Genomic DNA, 19,217 nt, shown 5'->3' on the forward strand with positions numbered 1-19,217 from the left:
TGAACAAAAAAAATATATTGTGAAAATCAGAGAGCACTGTCTCCGCCCAAACAACGTCACTTGTGTAACTTAACACAGCACAACGGCATGGAGCACGCTGGTCACTTATCTTAACTCACAAAACACATTGAACATCCTGTTAAACCTTCAAATTAAAACCATCTGACGACGTAAACAATGACACATGCGAAGTGCGTATGTGCGCGTTCGCGCGTGTGGCTAAAGCTCGCTCCTCCGTCTTCACTTGATTTCTGAACGAACCTGACCACTGAATGTAGCTCTGTTGTTGAAGGCTGCTATCTTTTTCAACACATTTCAACACACTTTTAAATTGAGTGACTGTCTGTAGGCTATTTACATTTTACTCTGCATGTAATCACGAGTAAACGGGCGGACAACAGGTCCATTATTTGACGGGCGGCTGGTTAGTATTTTGAAATAATCACGGGTGATTATTTCGTCGGTCGGTCTACGCTGTAGCCAATTAATTAATTAATTAACACTACAGCTGTGGTGGTGTTGTTTTTGTTTGAGGCGTAACAAACTAAGCCAAAATGACGACGCTAAAATAGAAGTGAGTAGCTTCAGCCTATCATTATTATTATAGGACAATCCACAATTATTTATGGCATGTTTTGGGCTGAAGCAGTCATCAGATTGAAGTAATTTACTGTTACATCTGGGAAAAGTATCCGCTGGTTGAAGCTGCTTTGGTCGGAGATGTTTTTGTTTGGTTTGATGTTGTGTAGAGTAGTAGAGTATGGTACTGAAATGTGAGCTCAGAGCACTCTGCTGGACAAAATATGTCATTACACCAGCAACATGCCTTTTGAGCAAACCTTTTTTTTTTCATACCGGGGAGAAATTTCACTGATACGATATAACCAAATAAGGCCATATCGGGTACCAAAATATCAGTTGGACACAAGTTTTTTTTCTTTCTTTCGTTCTGTTTTCTGTGTTGTTTTGTTGTTTCCTTTGTAAAGCATTTTGTAACTCAGTTTTGAGAGGTGCTATATAAATAACATTTTATTATTATTATTACTTATTACTACAAGAGTGTCACACGAATGCAGTACAAATTGCAGATTGACACGCTCACAACGCGCTGCCAGTGTGTTGATCTGCTATTTTCAGTGAAAGCTTTCCCTACAAAAAAAAGCTCCGGTCAACAGGACCAGAGGCAGGGGTCTTCAACAGGGGGTCCGGGACCCCTAGGGGGTCCTCAGAGTTACTACACGGGGGTTGCCAAATCCTTGTGTGATATGATTTTTTTTTTACATCAACCACTCTATTATTCCTATTCTGGAGAGAACTTAAGCCAAAAAAATAGCAGATCTTCAAGCTCACAACGCCTCGCGCCGCGAGGCGTTGTGAGCTTGTAGATCGGCTATTTTCGGCAAAGAGGTTTGGTGTTGGTCTATGAAATCTATGAAAATACAATTTTATACAGTATGTAGTGGGGGGTCCCTGCTTCATCTCTCTTTCAGCTAGGGGGTCCTTGGGCTGAAAAACGTCGAAGAGCCCTGATACGGTTTCAGTGGTTAAGAAAACAGCAACGTTGAACTCCTAGTGACTGAGGTGTTAGATTGTGTGCGTGTGTGTGAGTGTGAGTGTGTGTGAGTGTGAGTGTGAGTGTGAGTGTGAGTGTGTGTGTGTGTGTGTGAGTGTGTGTGTGTGTGTGTGTGTGTGTGTGTGTGTGTGTGTGTGTGCGTGCGTGCGTGCGTGCGTGCGTGCGTGCGTGCGTGCGTGCGTGCGTGCGTGCGTGCGTGTACCTGCAGAGCGTAGGAGATGGACAGGCCCATGATGCCAGGACTCAGGCTCTCTCTGGCCATCACAGCGAACAGAGCGGCAAACGACACGATGCAGTTCCCCACAAACTCCAGACGCACTGCCATCCACCTTTAGATTGAATAGTTTATTAGGCAAAAAATGTAAAACAGCACAGTTACATTTAAATATACTTTGTCTAACAGGTCCGTTCATGAAAGTCCTTGCGGTCTTGTTTCCAATGAGGGCCTTGGTATTCAATTCATAGACATATAAAGTGGCACCACAGTTTGAGTATCAATACAAAAAAGAAAAGAAAAAAGATAACACTATGCACAACAACAAAAAAAAAGGGGAAAAAAACATATATGTACAAGAACGGGGGGGGGGGTCTTCTGTCTAACGGGAAAATGGTACTACCTCCTCTTTTGGCCTCCAGAAAGATTTTTTAGGGCTCTTTTAAATGAGCCCAGCAAACTGCATTTTTTGAGGGATGGGATTAGACCAGGGGTTTTCAACCTTTTTCGCATCAAGGACCCCCAAATTGACAAATATTAGCCCAGGGACCCCCATTTGAAAAGATATGCCAGGGACTCAACCATTTAGATATCTTGGGGGTCCCAATCTACACTGTATCACCATCATCAGTGTTCATTTAACTCTGAGAGTGTACAAATGGAACCAAATGGACCCGTTAGGGTCCATTTGGTTCAATTTGTACACTCTCAGAGTTACAGACATATAAGGGTCAATTTGGTTGCTAACTATTAATTTGGCTGTGGACCCCCTGGAACCCCCTCAAGGACCACCGGTGGTCCCCGGACCACTGGTTGAAAACCCCTGGATTAGACTATTCCAATCCTTGATGGCCGTGCTGTAGAAGGAGAATTTGCCCATGTTTGTTTTATGGGTGGGTGGTACCAAATTGTTGTTAACGCTCCCTCTAGTTTCGTGGCCGTGGGTGTCGCTAACTTTTTGGAGGTATTTACTCAGATATGTGGGAATAGGGGGCATTTCGGGCAAATCTGCATTTACAATTTTGAAGACCAGTCCACCAGCACCAAAGCGCTACTCTGTGAAAACACGGTTTGAACCGTGTTTGGCAGCCAATGTGTTAACACCCGGGCATGGCTCACCTGTTGGCCACGATGCTGGGGTAGTAGGCTCTCTGGTTGTGGTCGACGCGGTGGTCGCTCTCGCGGATGAAGCGCTCCTGCTCCCCGAAGGCCCGTATGACGCTGGTGCCCAGCAGGGTCTCACTGAAGTGTGTGTAGACCGGAGAGCGGCTCACCGACTCCAGACGCTTCAGCTGGCGAGACGACGCCACGTAGAACCTCTGTGTGTGAGAGAGAGAGAGAGAGAGAGAGAGAGAGAGAGAGAAAGAGAATTAAACACATTTAGACCAGTGCTCATAGCACGGCACCGAATGCCGTGCTAACAAATGTTTGCTTTAAAATATATATATATTCAAAGATTTGCATCTTTAAAACAAATCTAAAAAAGAAAATCAGATCTACAAGCTCATATGGACTTCACAGAAGCCTAATTATTTATAAAACCCCAGACCACAGAAAAAACACTAAATGTTCAAAGTTCAATTTTTTTAGGTGTAACTGAGGCCAGAAAACCTAAAAAAAACATGAAACCTTTAACGGATTAAATACACAGATTAATACACAGATTAAATAGCAGATCTACAGGCACACAATGTGTCGCTATGCGACGCATTGTGTGCCTGTAGATCTGCTATTTTCAAAAGATTTTTATACATTTGAGAACTTATGAAATGGGTCATTCTGCACAATGAGTACTTACTCAAGTACATTTTGAATTCCGGACTTTTACTCGTAACGGACTAAACGGAGTATTTCTACACTGCAGCATTGATACTTTTACTTAACCCATTAAGACCTGGAACTGTGTCATTTTTATATTTGAGCTAAAAAGCATTATTCTACACTTTGGGCTATTCAAAAATAGCAGATCTACAAGCTCATAGCGGGGCACCGAGTGCCGCGCTACGAGCTTGTAGATCTGCTATTTTTGAAAAATCGTGAAAGTGTGTGCAAATCATTGAATATATATATTTTTAAAGCGAACATTTTTAACTCAAATCTTTGCTTCTGGGGGGTCCCTGGAACAAAATATTTTGATGGGGGTCCGCGGCCAAATACATATTATTTTGGGGGTCCTTGACATGAAAAAGATTGAGCACCACTGATATAGAATACTGTTGAGATTTAGGAGACATGTAGAATCGGCTTCAGGTCTTAATGGGTTAAGTAAAAACATTTGAGTACTTTTTCCCCACCTGGACAAAGAGGTAGAGCAGGCCCAGCGGCGGGATGATGATGGCCACCAGGGGCGTGGCCACCAGGATCATGGCGCAGCCCCCCAGCACGTTGAACATGGAGCCCATGAACATCTTGATGATGCCGGGCAGCACCGAGTCGATGGTGTCCGTCTCCTTGGCGAAGCGGTTCACCAGGTTCCCGCTGGGCGTGCGCTCAAAGAAGGACATGGGCGAGCGCAGCACGTTGAACAGCATGGACTGGTGGAGGTAGCGCGAGGCCAGGATGCCCCCGATGGACACCGAGATGGAGTAGCAGAACACCGCCACGCCTGTGGGGGGGAGGGGGGGGGGGTCAGAAATGTAAACAGCACACGTGGTAGTGCTACTTAATTCACTGGTATGCTTCCTTCCTTACTAACATAGTACAGAGGGTGAAAGTGAACAAAACCCTCTCCTCAGCATTAACCACTAATGTTGGTGCTCCCCAGGGTTGTGTAATCTCAGCTGTACTTTTCACCCTTTATACTGACAGCTGTAGTACTGAGAAATGTCTGTCTGAATGTCGCACTGACAAGCCAGACCAATACATTCTCAAGTACTCTGATGATACAGTTTTGATTTCTCTTTTGGATAGTTCCAGTGATCCTGGACTGCACCAACACAGAGTAAATAAGGTGGTGGAGTGGAGTGATAACAACGCTCTTATCATTAACACAAAAAAGACAGAAGAGATTGTTTTTGGTGCCCCACTAGAGATACACAGATCCCCCATTACCATTCATAGTGAACAGATCAACCAGGTATGTTCGTATACATACCTAGGAGTAGTAATAGACCACCTTTTGTCATGGAAAGACCAGATTGAATCAGTGGGTAAGAAGACAAAACAAAGAGTCTATTTCCTTCGCCGTCTGAGATCTTTTGGTGCTAGTAGACAGATTCTTCTTTTGTTTTTCACTTCTGTTATTATGAGTGTTCTGCAGTACTGTAGTACCACCTGGTATGGATGTCTGTCTGTAGCTTTAAAGTCACAACTGCTGCAGCAAGTGAACATTTGTTCAAAGATTGTTGGACAACCACTTCAGAGGCTCTATACATCTACGTATGATAACAGTATGATAAGGTTGGCAAGGAATATCACTTCAAACACTAGCCATGCTTTGTATGGAGAATATAGGTTGCTGCCTTCAGGAAGGAGATACAGTGTTCCTACATACAATAAGGTCAAACTGAAGAGGTCCTTTGTCCATCAGACGACATTGAGGCTTAATCAGGAGTTATAAGCCAGGGGTAGGCTGAGTGGTGGACATTGCTCTTGTCTTTGCATGTCTTTATGTATGTATTTTGTATTTTGTTGTTTTCTTGTGTCATGTCAAATGTGTGTACTGTTATATGTTGCATACATGGCTGTTTTTGGGTCGCAAGACAAATTTCAGTGCAAACTGACAATAAAGTATTATCGTATCGTATCGTCGAGTAAGACATTAAACCCATTGAGACCTGAAGCCGATTCTACATGTCTCCTAAATCTCAACAGTATTCTGACAAAACGTATGTTTCTATATCAGTGGTGCTCAATCTTTTTCATGTCAAGGACCCCCAAAATGATATGTATTTGGGCGCTGACCCCCATCAAAATATTTTGTTACAGGGACCCCCAGAAGCAAAGATTTGAGTAAAAAAAAAACGCTTTAAAATAATATATATATTTCAAAGATTTGCACACATTTTCAAGATTTTTAAAAAATAGATCTACAAGCTTGTAGATCTGCTATTTTTGAATAGCCAAAGTACAAAATAGCTCAAATTAAAAAAAATGACACAGATGCGTTCCAGGTCTTAATGGGTTCAATAGCAGATCTACAAGTATGTAGTTCTACAAGTAGATCTGCAATTTTTGAATAGTCAAAGAAACCTAAAATGACACAGATCAGGATTCCCACACATTTTTAACAATGCATTTTCAAAACTTTTCCAATGTATTTTAACCCCATTTCCAGGACTATAGAAATCATACAGTGCAATAATGAGACTCTTAAACCAGTGTGCCATCAATGCCCCGAGACGGACTCGAGCGAAGGCGTCACGTGACAAAAAGAACAGATCTACAAGCTAACAAGGTATCGAGTAGCACTGCATTTTACCTGTCTTTCACGTAATGTTTGACAAAAACAATGTATTTCGTTGTTGTCGGGAAAGAAAACCTCTCATCTACAGCGTCACAGAAAAGCATCAAAACGCGCTCGAAAAGCGTCGCTTTGTGCCGCGTTTCGAGCTTGTAGATCTGCTACTTTGGCCATTTTAGAATTTGAATCCTGAAAACTAACAGTTTTGAACATTTTCCAAAAACATTTGATTAATTCCAAACCTTTTCCAGAGCCTGGAAAACAGTTTTTCTAATTTCAAAATATTTCCAGGAATTTCATGACCGTGGGAAACCTGACAGATGCTTTCCCGGTTTCAATGGGTTAACAACCCCCCCCCCCCCCCCCCCCTACACACACACTCCCCTCCTGTACCTTGTGAGAAGCCCAGAGCTCCGTAGACGCCCAGCCTCATCTCCCTGTAGGGCTGTGTTCCATTGACCACGGGGTCGTCCGTCCACAGGCTGAGCCAGTAGTTGGAGAAGAGCGAGGCACTGTGGTGAACGATGAACAGGAACAGACTGATGAAGGACAGCAGCACGCCGATGGCCTTCATGTACTCCCAGAACACCGCCAGCTTCACCTGGTGGTAGAGACACATAAGTACAACATAACTGTTAGGATTTTAGAACAGTGGTTCTCAAACTTTTTCATGTCAAGGACCCCCCCATTGACACTTATTAGCCCGCGGACCCCCATTTGAAAAGATAAGCCAGGGACCCCAATAAGAGAAGGTTTTTATGGCTCTCTAGCAGTGATTCTCAACCATTTTAATTTCAAGGACCCCCAGTTTAACATGTATTAGGCTACCGACCCCCATTTAATGGCATTTAATTTATGTTGAGTAAAATAAATGTTATTTTAACTCTGAGAGTGTACAAATGGAACCAAATGGACCCGTTAGGGTCCATTTGGTTCCATTTGTACACTCTCAGAGTTACAGACCCATAAGGGTCCATTTGATTCCTGTCCATCATCTAGCTGGGGACCCCCTGGAACCCCCTCAAGTACCCCTAGGGGTCCCCGGACCCCACTTTGAGAACCAATGATTTAGAAGACATTTGTAGAATCCCCCCAGAAGCAAAGATTTGAGTAAAACACATTTTCGCTTTAACACATCACCCGCCAAGGTATTAAACATCGTTTGTCATCCCCTTGCCAGCGTAATTACCTTCATCCGATGATATTTGAAACGCTGTGGACGCCAAAAAAACAAAAAAGGCAGAGGGAAGGGGTAGGCGGAGGGATCTGTGTATTCAGACGGACCACAACATTCCAACCACGATCCACCATTTTGGAGCTGGGGCTCAGTGGTTTTCAATGCAAAAAACAGCAACTGAGTTACAGCTGTTTTTCTGAAAATCCCATAGTCAGGGCAGGCGGAAGTGACGTTTTTTTTTGAATGATGTCACATCCACATACTTCTTCACTGATTGACGATGGATCATCCCAGAGCTGTGTTACAGTGCCTAAAACAGCGTGCCTAATGTTTTTAATAGAACGACTTTAATAATAGCCTGCGTGTTAATTGAATAGCCCGCGTGTTGGCGGGCAAGTGCGCTATTTAACAGAACAGCTTTATGCGTGTATGGCAGGAATTGAGTTAAAAAAATATATATATATATATATATATATATATGTATATATTCAGATTTTCACACATTTTCACGATTTTTCCAAAAATAACAGATCTACAAGCTCGTAGTGCGGCACTCGGTGCCGCACTACGAGCTTGTAGATCTGTTATTTTTGGAATAGCCGGGTTGGGGAGGTGGAAGGTCATGGTCCTGTGATCACATACTGTATATCTTGGCTGTCGGGCGCAAACCTCATATCTCCGTTTTTCTACTTTTAGTTTTTCTTTAATAAATCAGTGCTATTGAACACCCTTTATGTCTGTGTGTGGGATTTACAGATTTTGATCCAAGGAAAGTATTAAAAAAGCGCTTCTGACTAAACCTCCTCACTCCATTAGATCCTCAAACTGTCGTTTAAACCAGTGGTTCTCAACCAGTGGTCCGGGGACCATCAGTGGTCCTCGGGGGGTACCAGGGGGTCCCCAGCGACATAATCATTTTAACCACTTAGCTTTGGCTATTCAAAAATAGCAGATCTACAAGCTCATAGCGCAGCACCGAGTGCCGCGCTATGAGCTTGTATATCTGCTATTTTTGAAAAATCTTGGAAATTGTGTGCAAATCTTTGAATATATATATGTTTTTAAAGATTTCTAACTCAAATCTTTGCTTCTGGGGTCCCTGGCAAAAAAAAACATTTTCAGATGGGGGTCCGCGGCCAAATGTATATCAATTTAGGGGTCCCTGGCATGAAAAAGGGTGAAAACCACTGGTTTAAACCATCTAACTCCAACTCAGGTTTTTTTCTCCATCTGACTTAGTCATTCTAATAAATGATGGACAAATGTGTAAACTATCTCCACTTTAATGGTGAAAAACTCCACTTGAGCTGTATGTGGGTAAAGTGATGATAATATAATGACACATTCAAGTATCTGACAATGTTTGAAGTCACCAACTTTGATGAGGCAGTGTTGTGTTGTTTTAAAACATGTTTTTTTTTCTTTTTCTGAAAAGTTAATATTTTGCTCATAATTGGTTTTTGCCCGACAACAGAGATATGAAATGCAGTATTTCTGAAATGGATGTTACGTTGGTTATACGGGTCTATGTGAACATTTAAATATTCAGATATGAACCAGCAGATGTGGGAAGCAGACACTAACTGGCCATGATGACACTCACTGTTATGGTTACATTATTGTCACATCTAGAGTGTGTGTGTGTGTGTGTGTGTGTGTGTGTGTGTGTGTGTGTGTGTGTGTGTGCACACACAATACCTGAATAACAGAAATAATAGCAGTTGTTATTAGGACTGGGTATCGCCTACAACCTCACAATAGATACGTATCACGATACAGAGGCCATGATACCATATGTATCACGATACCATATAATGCATCCTTAGCCTTGCTAAACTAATGGCCTAAGTCATTTTTTTAAGTTTTTCAGGAAAAATAAAAAACTGATCCATAACAAAACTATATGATATTTCTTAATAATTTCACCCAAAATGTTTATAACAAATTATGACTATTTAAATATAAATAACACTGTCTGTCAGTTATGTAACATAAGAGATTTAAATAGGTTTAAATAGGATTAAATCTGACTTAGGCCAAAAAAAAGCAAAAAAAAACAAACAAAATGGCCTAAATCAGTAAATAATTTGGCCTAAGTCACAAAACCATGTGACTTAGGCCAAACAAAAGGCCTTTTTTGTCCTAAGTCACACTAGGGAGTTAGGCCATTATACTAAAAGGAGAGTGAACAGCATGATCCTTTTCAATTAGGAGGTATTTTTACCAGAGGTGGTCAGTGTCATGAGGAGCTGACTTAGGCAAAAATATAATTTTCCTCAAAAAATGACTTAGGCCATTAGTTTAGCAAGGTGACGGTATTAAGGCATATTTGGCTTATTAGCCAGGGATCCTTTAATTTAACATATCAAACAGAGCAAAAGTCCTATGTTAGTCCTATGTTACTGTATGTGTAGACTATGTATTATGTGTGTTGCTAGCATAATGAAGGTTGAATGTTACTGTATCTAGATTGCGGTGGGTCAGGGGACAGAATTCACAAGGCGCTGCTCAAATAGTTGAAAATCCCTTTTTTTTAACAAGCACTAAAGTTACTGAGACATGACATGTCTGGAAACGTGTTATTATGAAGATGTTGTAGCAAAGCTAATGGAACTAAATGCTATCAGCTAGCTATGATCGGTTTACCCTGTGATGCATCTCACACGGTTATGACGCTATCACCATGACACAATCTGTCCACAGACATGAAGACAGAACACACGCACGCACGCACGCACGCACGCACGCACGCACGCACGCACGCACACACACACACACACACACACACACACACACACACACACACACACACACACACACACACACACACACACACACACACACACACACACACACACACACACACACACACACACAGATTTGTAAAACGGCGTGAAAGGATTACCTTACCTTACCTTACTACTGCTCTGTTAACAATTAGCACACAATGTGTTCACAATGCATAAATGTGTAAAATTAAAGGTCCATTTGGTTACATTTTATGCTCTCAAGAGTTAAAGTATTGTTAAACATCTGCATTACTTAATTAAATAAGTGTTAATTTGATCAACATTTGCCTGTTATCTCTCCTATTGATACCAACATTTTACCTGCCAAGAGAATTTGGTCAGATATTTATCACTCAATATGAAGGCAGCCGCAGGGGTAATATATGAGACAATGGCCAAGCAGGAGAATATTTCTCCTGACTCCCCCAAGTTGGTACTGGGAGATTTCAATGGATGTTCGCTTAAGCAGACACTGCCCAACTTCTATCAGTATGTCACTTGCCCCACAAGAAAGGAAAACACTCTTGATTTATGCTTTGGAAACATAAAGGGCGCATACAAGAGCCACCAAAAAATGAAGCTTGGGAGTTCTGATCATAATGCTGTCCATCTGATCCCATATTACAAACAGAGACTCAAATCAAGCAAACCCGAAGTAAAAAACATTCTGAAGTGGAGTGAGGAGTCACTTGACTGTCTTAAGGGGTGTTTTGATTGTACTTTATGGGACATGTTTAATGACACATGTGCTGATCTTGATGAACTTAACTCTGTTGTAACGCACTATATACAGTTTTGTACAGATAGTGTTATTCCATCCAAAAGGATCAAAGTGTTTCCAAATGATAAACCATGGATGAATAAGGAAATGAAAGACGCATTATATAGGAAGAAACGTGCTTTTGAACAAGGTGACCTAATTCAAGTGAAAGCTATCCAGAGAGATATAAAACGGATAACTACTGAATGTAAATACAACTACAAACTTAAGATTGAAAGGCAAATGAGGGATACAAATGTAAGACAAGCATGGAAGGGGTTGTATACAATGGTAGGAATAAAAGAAAAGAAAGAGGTCATCAACACTAGTGACGATCTGTCTTTTGCCAATGAATTAAATACCTTTTATGGCAGATTTGATACCTCAGATTTTTCTGTTGAACGTGATTTGTTAAAGGACCAATTCGGCAGTGGTCAATCACTTTTAATAACAGAGGAGGAGGTGTGTAGAACCCTCAAAGAATTAACCCACGCAAAGCACCGGGTCCCGATGGGATTAGGGGTTATGTGCTGAAGGAGTGTAGGGAACAGCTCAGCCCTGTACTGAGACACATGTTCCAGTTATCAGTAGATACGCACTACATTCCAAAAGCGTGGAAAATGTCCAATCCCAAAGTCCTTAACGACTATCGGCCAGTTGCCTTGACATCACTGATAATCAAAAGCTTGGAGCGCATTATTTTAAATGACCTCCTCAGTAATGTGCGTCAACATGAAATGGACCCCTTGCAGTTTGCATATAGAAAGGGGAGGGGCACTGATGACGCTCTTCTTCTTATGCTTAATAAGATCTATTATCATCTAGACCAACCAAAAAAGACACGATATGCTCGGGTACTTTTTGTAGACTTTTCTTCTGCATTTAACACGATGAGACCTCATATTTTGATGGGGACACTGTATGACCTCGGTGTTAACACCAATATCATCAGATGGGTGGAGTCCTTCCTGACTGATCGGGTACAACATGTCAGGGTGAACAAAGCAATATCTCTCCCTATTACAACCAACACGGGGGCTCCGCAAGGGAGCGTGATCTCACCGGTATTGTTCACTCTGTACACAAGCGACTGTAGGAGTGACTCAGATAACACCTGTATTGTTAAACTGGCAGACGACACAGCTATTGTTGGTCTGATTGAGAACGATGAGTTGGGCTACCGAAGAACAGTGGATGAGTTTGCTGGTTGGTGCAAGAGTAACTTCCTTCAATTGAATATTAAGAAAACTAAGGAGGTTATATTTGATTTTAGGACTAGTGCTCATGCACACCAGCAAATAGTTATTGATGGGGATGGGGTGGCGACTGTTGAGGAATACAAGTATTTGGGTACAACAATTGATTCCAAGCTGACATGGAATTCCAACACTGATGCCATCTATAAGAAAGGTCAGCAGAGGCTGCATTTTATGCGCAGACTGAGACAGTATGACGTGGAAAAAAGTGTAATGGTACTCTTCCATCGATCCTTCGTGGAGAGTGCACTGACTTTCTGTTTTGTTTCCTGGTATGGCTCATTATCATTGGTTAATAAGAACAAACTCCATAAAATCATCAATGTATCCAGCAAGATAGCTGGGGTACGACATGAGAGTATGGCAGCAATGTATGAGACCCGGGTGCTTAGGAAGGGGAGAGCTATTGCTTGGGATAGAACGCACCCGTTATACAGTCAATACCACCTTTTACCATCAGGACGACGGTACACAGAGCCAATGTTGCAGGCTAGGGCTTCAAGATCATTTGTCCCTACAAGTATAGGACTCCTGAACAAACAGGCCCCATCTCAGTTCTGTGCATAAAATGTAATGTAATGTGATGCCTCTTGAACCATGACTGGTTGCCTTGTCTAGTTGTATGTATTTTGTAATTATGTTATGTGTTTGTGATTTTTTGTATCCTGATGGCTGCTTGGCACAAAATGAATTTCCGCAAGGACAAATAAAGTATCTATCTAACAAATGATTCTAAGTCTTGGTTCTGAGAGGCTAAATGTCATCAAACGGTGATGAATCCGTGGCTCAAATGCCCAATAAATAATGAACCTTGATATGAAAAAGGGTTGAAAAAGCACTGCTTTAGAGGAAGACAAGAGAAAGACATGGTCCGACTCTTACGGAATCATCCACAATGACCTGAGATAAGTGTAATCCATGCACTTACCTTCCCCGTGTTGGCCTTGTCAGCCTCCATCAGCTTCCCCACCTCCTCGTTCTTGGCCTTCTTCCCCAGAACCTCGTCTTCTCCTCCTCCGCTCTTCTGAGCCAGTTTGGTGGAACTGCCGCTGTTCTGCACGCCTTGACTGTCAGGGAGGAGGTTCACATGATGGAACATTTACACTTCTATGTGTCGTAGAGCATTGGTTCTCAAAGTGGGGTCCGGGGACCCCTAGGGGTCCTTTCGGGGGGGGGGGGGGGGTTGTTCCAGGGGGTCCCCAGCAAAACGTGTTCATATTTTTAATTATATTCTTTGGCTATTCAAAAATAGCAGATATACACGCTCACAGCGCGTCACTTCGTGCCATGCTATGAGCTTGTAGATCTGCTATTTTTGAAAAATATTGAAGATTTGTGCGAATCTTTGAACATTATTTAAAAAAAAGCGATATTTTAAAAACGTATTTTCTTCTGGGGGTCCCTGGAACAAACTCTTTTTCAGATGGGGATCTGAGGCCAAATACATATCATTTTGGGGGTCCTTGACGTGAAAACAGTTTGAGAACTAGTGTTGTAGAGAACAGATACACACATGTAACCCATGTATCAACACTAATACATCAGGGTGAAATATCACTGAACATTGTGTTGTTATTCTTATATAAACCAGTAAACAAGAGTAACATGATTTACTGTTGGTTCCTCAACATCACAGCAATAATAATGCTACAATAGTAAGTAGCAAATCATATTATGCATATTTTGAGGTGCTTGACGGTCTAACCGCATTGTGTGTGTGTGTGTGTGTGTGTGTGTGTGTGTGTGTATGCAGACTTGATACGCAAATGTAATAATAGCTCAGATTTATCTAGCGCTTTTCTAAATACCCAAAGTCACTTTACATAAAAAGGAACCAACTTTATTACCAAAAAAAAACAACAACATAAAGTGCTAGATAAAAATTGCACATAGCTTAATATAAAGTGAACTGGTCTGTTGGCATGTTATAATATAAAGTGAACTGGTCTGTTATAATATAAAGTGAACTGGTCTGTTATAATATAAAGTGAACTGGTCTGTTATAATATAAAGTGAACTGGTCTGTTATTATATAAAGTGAACTGGTCTGTTATAATATAAAGTGAACTGGTCTGTTATAATATAAAGTGAACTGGTCTGTTATAATATAAAGTGAACTGGTCTGTTATAATATAAAGTGAACTGGTCTGTTATTATATAAAGTGAACTGGTCTGTTATAATATAAAGTGAACTGGTCTGTTATAATATAAAGTGAACTGGTCTGTTATAATATAAAGTGAACTGGTCTGTTATAATATAAAGTGAACTGGTCTGTTATAATATAAAGTGAACTGGTCTGTTATAATATAAAGTGAACTGGTCTGTTATAATATAAAGTGAACTGGTCTGTTATAATATAAAGTGAACTGGTCTGTTATAATATAAAGTGAACTGGTCTGTTGGCATGTTGTTATAATATAAAGTGAACTGGTCTGTTGGCATGTTATCAACAATGTGTTTGTTTTTTCCAGACACTCACCCAATGACAGCAGCAGGACCTCCGTTCTCCATTCCTTTCTTTGGTCCAGAAGCTAAAAGAAATGGAAAACAGTGAGATCAGCACTTGATTATATATGTGTGTGTGTGTGTGTGTGTGTGTGTGTGTGTGTGTGTGTGTGTGTGTGTGTGTGTGTGTGTGTGTGTGTATAGGCGTATTCAAACAACAACACCATGCTGGTTTTCTTCCCCAAGGTCAAACTGTTAGTTGAACAGATGAGCTTCAGACAGAACACACACACACACACACACAGCAGTACAACAGATCCTAGCGGGAGTCACACTACTTTGATGTAGAACAACAACAACATGGCAACCAGTGGGTACGTTTTATCTGAACACTGGTAACAGTTATTATTATTACTATTATTACTACAACGACTACTGCTACTACTATAACTATTATTTAACCCATTAAGACCTGGAACTGTGTCATTTTTAGATTTGAGCTAAAAAGCATTACACTTTGGGCTATTCAAAAATAGCAGATCTACAAGCTCGTAGCGCGGCAGTGCCGCGCTACGAGCTTGTAGATCTGCTATTTTTGAAAAATCGTGAAAATGTGTGCAAATCTTTGAATACATACATTTTTAAAGCGAACATTTTAAACTCAAATCTTTGCTTCTGGGGGTCCCTGGAACAACATATTTTGATGGGGGTCCGCGGCCAAAAACATATAGTTTTGGGGGTCCTTGACATGAAAAAGATTGAGCACCACTGATATAGAAACATACGTTTTGTGAGAATACTGTTGAGATTTAGGAGACATGTAGAATCGGCTTCAGGTCTCAATGGGTTAAATGACAGCCTAAAGGTCTTAACAGACGGGGAGCGGTGGACGCGGGCGTTACCGCTTGGATCAGCGGGGATCGCGCCGTCATCATTGTTGTTTTGTCCTCCTGCGCGGTGTGGAGAAAAGGAAAGCTCACCACAATCCAGTTCTTGCCGCACACACACGTGCACAAACCAGCACAAGCGCGAGAATTTCACGGGACCGCGCCTGCTCTCCACACCGCCCCCTCAACTTCTCCCAGCGTCCTCAATAAATCGCCCGCCTCTCGTTGAAAATGAATGACATAGGCGCGTCGGCCACTTCCTGTCTGAAATGACCTTTAGTCTGGTTATATTGAAATATTTATTTCTAAATGATGCTTAACCCATTAAATCCGGGAACGCATACTGTGTCACTTTAGATGTTTAGCTATATCCATTATTTTATACTTCGGCTATTCAAAAATAGCAGATCTACAAGCTCTCGATGCTGCGCTATGAGCTTGTATTTCTGCTATTTTTGAATAGCCACAGAAATAAAAAAATGACACAGATGCGTTCCCCGATTTAACGGGTCAAAGTGCCGTGCATAATAATACAGGTTATTAGCACGGTTGTACTGTTTGAGATCAGGTTCTGGGGTCAGGGGTCACACTTCCGGGACACCAGCTGTTTGATAGGACATGCACAGTGCCACTACGCAGCCAGTCTGGACCAAGGTTATTATAGTTAACCCATTGAGACCTGAGGCCGCTTCTAAACATTTTCAAAATCCTAAAAAAAAAAAATCGAAAAAAAATATTTAAAAAATATTTTTTACGATTTTTCAAAAATAGCAGATCTACAAGCTCATAGCGCGGCACTCGGTGCCGCGCTATGAGCTTGTATATCTGCTATTTTTGAATAGCCAAAGACATCTAAAGTGACACAGATGCATTCCAGGTATCAATGGGTTAAACAAAACTAACAAAATAACAAAAAATAAAATTGAAAAAATAAAAACTAGACTAAAAACAACACAAAAAGATGAAAACTGAAACTGTAGTGTGTGTTTACAAAACTAACTAGAACAAATTGACATGATAGACAAAATGGCCTTTCATTTTTAAAAAGCCATCTTTTCTTGAGTTTTTAACTACACAATACTTACTCTGGCCCTTTTCAATCCTGAACCTGACTTATATGTTTATTTGGTGCAGTTTTGAAAAGGGCTGAAAGTATATAAAAAAATTTAAAACCAACACTAAAACTATTAAAAACTATTAGCATTATCAGAAATAAAAAAACAATTGAAACTAGCAAATCTGCTCAAGAAACTAATTTAAACTAACTGAATAAAAATAATAATAAAATCAAAACAAACTAAAACTAAACTAAAATGAAAAATACAAAACTATTATAACCTTGGTCTGGACACAACAACTGGGCCAAACAAAAGTGAAGAGATGAAAATCCCTCCTTGCTGAGCCACAACAACATTATGAACATTATGAAGCAGCAGCACTATGAAGGACGCTATGAAAGGACAGAGTCAGGTCATCTGAACCTCTCTGTGTTGAGGAGGCTGGGGAACACTTGGTTCAACCATGACATCTCCATCCATCAGTCCTCACTGATGCTCAACGTAGAAGGAACCATGTCTGTCAACTCACTCTGTGTCTCAGTGAAGCTGTGGAGTTTAAAGGGATAGTTCACCCACAAAAAAAACTTTTTTTCTATTGATTAGTCACCATGTCATCAATAATTTGATGACCAGCGGACCGGTAGGCAGCGGTTCCGGTAGGAGACACAAAGGAAACTCTTTGTGTCTCCTACCGGAACCGCTGCCGGTCATCAAATTATTGTGTTAGGAATGAGACACAAACAAATAAATATCCATGAATTCAAGTCTTCATGAGATGACGAATCTATAGGAAAAAAAGTCATTTTGGGGGTGAACTATGTCTTTAAAGCAAAGTGAAAAATATAGCCTTTGCCTTAGGATTCTAAAGATTTACACGATTGTTGCATCAACAACAAATCTCTGCCGATGACATTATCAGATAAAGTAGACTCAGACTGAATGGCACTGCTATAGTGAGCATCAGAGAGGACCCATACTACAAGGAGATAAGGTTGAATAAATGGCAAAAAAGGGCAAAAATATTACATAAAATGAAAAGGCTGACATGCAAATACATGCTGAGAATGGCTGTATGTGCCCTTTAAGTAAGAAGCACCCTGTCAGTATCTTTACTGCTTTCCTTGTCCTTTTCACCCGTTTACAGTATACTGTAGTCACAGAGCTGAGTTTGAGTGAAGCACATCTTTAGTTACACAACCGGTGGTGGTCCAAAAAAAACAAACCTTGCAAACAACAGCATTTTGCCCCCTGTGGGGGTGTACTTTGTTTTATTTATTGAATAAAGGCCAGGACGGCGTTATACTGTATAATGTGTGCGGACATTACCCAACACCCCCACACATGAACCCTACACCAAGACTCTGCCCACGCAGGCTGATTAGTAATCCATTCCTTCTGGTACCTTCATGCACGTACCAAAGCACCAAAGAGGAAACAAGACGAGGACATGTTTCCACTGATTGTCAGACAACATCATGTGTTTGCTCGTTGTGTGGAGTGCAGTCAGTGTTCAATTCATCAACTTAAAACTTTTTTTTTTTCCACAAAAAACTAAATAAAACTAAATACAAACTAAGCTATGATGACTAAACAAAAAATACAGACTAAACTATGACTAAATAAACTGACAACTGCATCAACAAATAAAAAAACTAGAAGAAAATCTTAATGGGGGAGATCCAGTAGAACTAAGACAAGCCATGTTATTCTTGGTTGCGAACAGGTGTCCGAAAATAGCCGATCTACAAGCAATTTTATTCAAAAGACGCAGAGCAGTGGAAAGACAACGTGATGTCAGTTAATCCATTAAGACCGGGAACGCATCTGTGTGTGTCATTTTAAGATTTCTTTGGCTATTCAAAAAAGCCATGAGCTAGTAGATCTGCTATTTTGTTTAAATCTTGACAAAAAATGTTGCAAATCTTTGAATATAATATATATTTTTTAAAGCGAACAATGTTAACTCCACGCTGGTAGATCTGCTATTTTTGAATAGCCAAAGTAATAAAATAAGGTGGTTGCACAGATGCGTTCCTGGTTTTAATGGGTTAACCTGGTTTACTCCAGAGGCACAGAACACTCTAAAAACATGTTTTTTCTCCACATGCTACCTTATGCAAAGCTCCACATGACGAGTAAACACACTGTGATGTCTGAGGTCAGATATTACGTCCCCCCTAACGGACCAATGAACACAACAACCAGCCAAACCTTCATCTCTCTCCTCCTCCTCCTCCTCCTCCTCATCCTCCCTTCCCTCTTCTGAATGAAGGGCAGACCAGAGGAGAAAGACACAACACGGGGGGGGTTGACACAAAGAGAAAGACAGACACATGGACAGTTGGACACATGTAAAGAAGACAAACACGGAGCAATAAATCATAACACAGGCTGGAGAGAACAGGAAGAAGACGGGGCTGAAGAACACGGGGGGATGAGTTGTTGAGTTCTAACGACAGAAATCTGGCCGATCTACACGGTCACAGCATTTTTTCTGTTCTGGCCCCACAGTGGTGGAATGAACTCCCCACTGATGTCAGGACAGCAGAGACACTGATGTCAGGACAGCAGAGGCACTGATGTCAGGACAGCAGAGGCACTGATGTCAGGACAGCAGAGGCACTGATATCAGGACAGCAGAGTCACTGATGTCAG

General features: G+C 41.2%; 1 protein-coding gene across 2 annotated transcripts in view; it reads right to left on the minus strand.

The window, feature by feature from the left end:
* LOC311041255 (multidrug resistance-associated protein 1-like) overlaps nucleotides 1-19,217 on the minus strand; it is an 88,308-nt gene that overhangs the window by 8,084 nt on the left and 61,007 nt on the right. Inside the window, exons 18-24 of one of the 2 annotated variants that reach the window (XM_084086155.1) lie at nucleotides 18,774-18,824; nucleotides 14,652-14,703; nucleotides 13,100-13,238; nucleotides 6,583-6,790; nucleotides 4,082-4,392; nucleotides 2,907-3,106; nucleotides 1,776-1,902 (exon numbers count right to left, since the gene is read on the minus strand). In XM_084086155.1, coding sequence (XP_083942281.1) covers nucleotides 1,776-1,902; nucleotides 2,907-3,106; nucleotides 4,082-4,392; nucleotides 6,583-6,790; nucleotides 13,100-13,238; nucleotides 14,652-14,703; nucleotides 18,774-18,824 — 1,088 coding nt within the window. The remainder of the gene's footprint in view (nucleotides 1-1,775; nucleotides 1,903-2,906; nucleotides 3,107-4,081; nucleotides 4,393-6,582; nucleotides 6,791-13,099; nucleotides 13,239-14,651; nucleotides 14,704-18,773; nucleotides 18,825-19,217) is intronic. The other variant, XM_084086156.1, reaches the window with a different exon arrangement.

Source organism: Gymnoscopelus microlampas (assembly GCF_963454915.1).
Source record: "Gymnoscopelus microlampas genome assembly, contig: SCAFFOLD_38, whole genome shotgun sequence".
NCBI classification, from domain to species: Eukaryota; Metazoa; Chordata; class Actinopteri; order Myctophiformes; family Myctophidae; genus Gymnoscopelus; species Gymnoscopelus microlampas.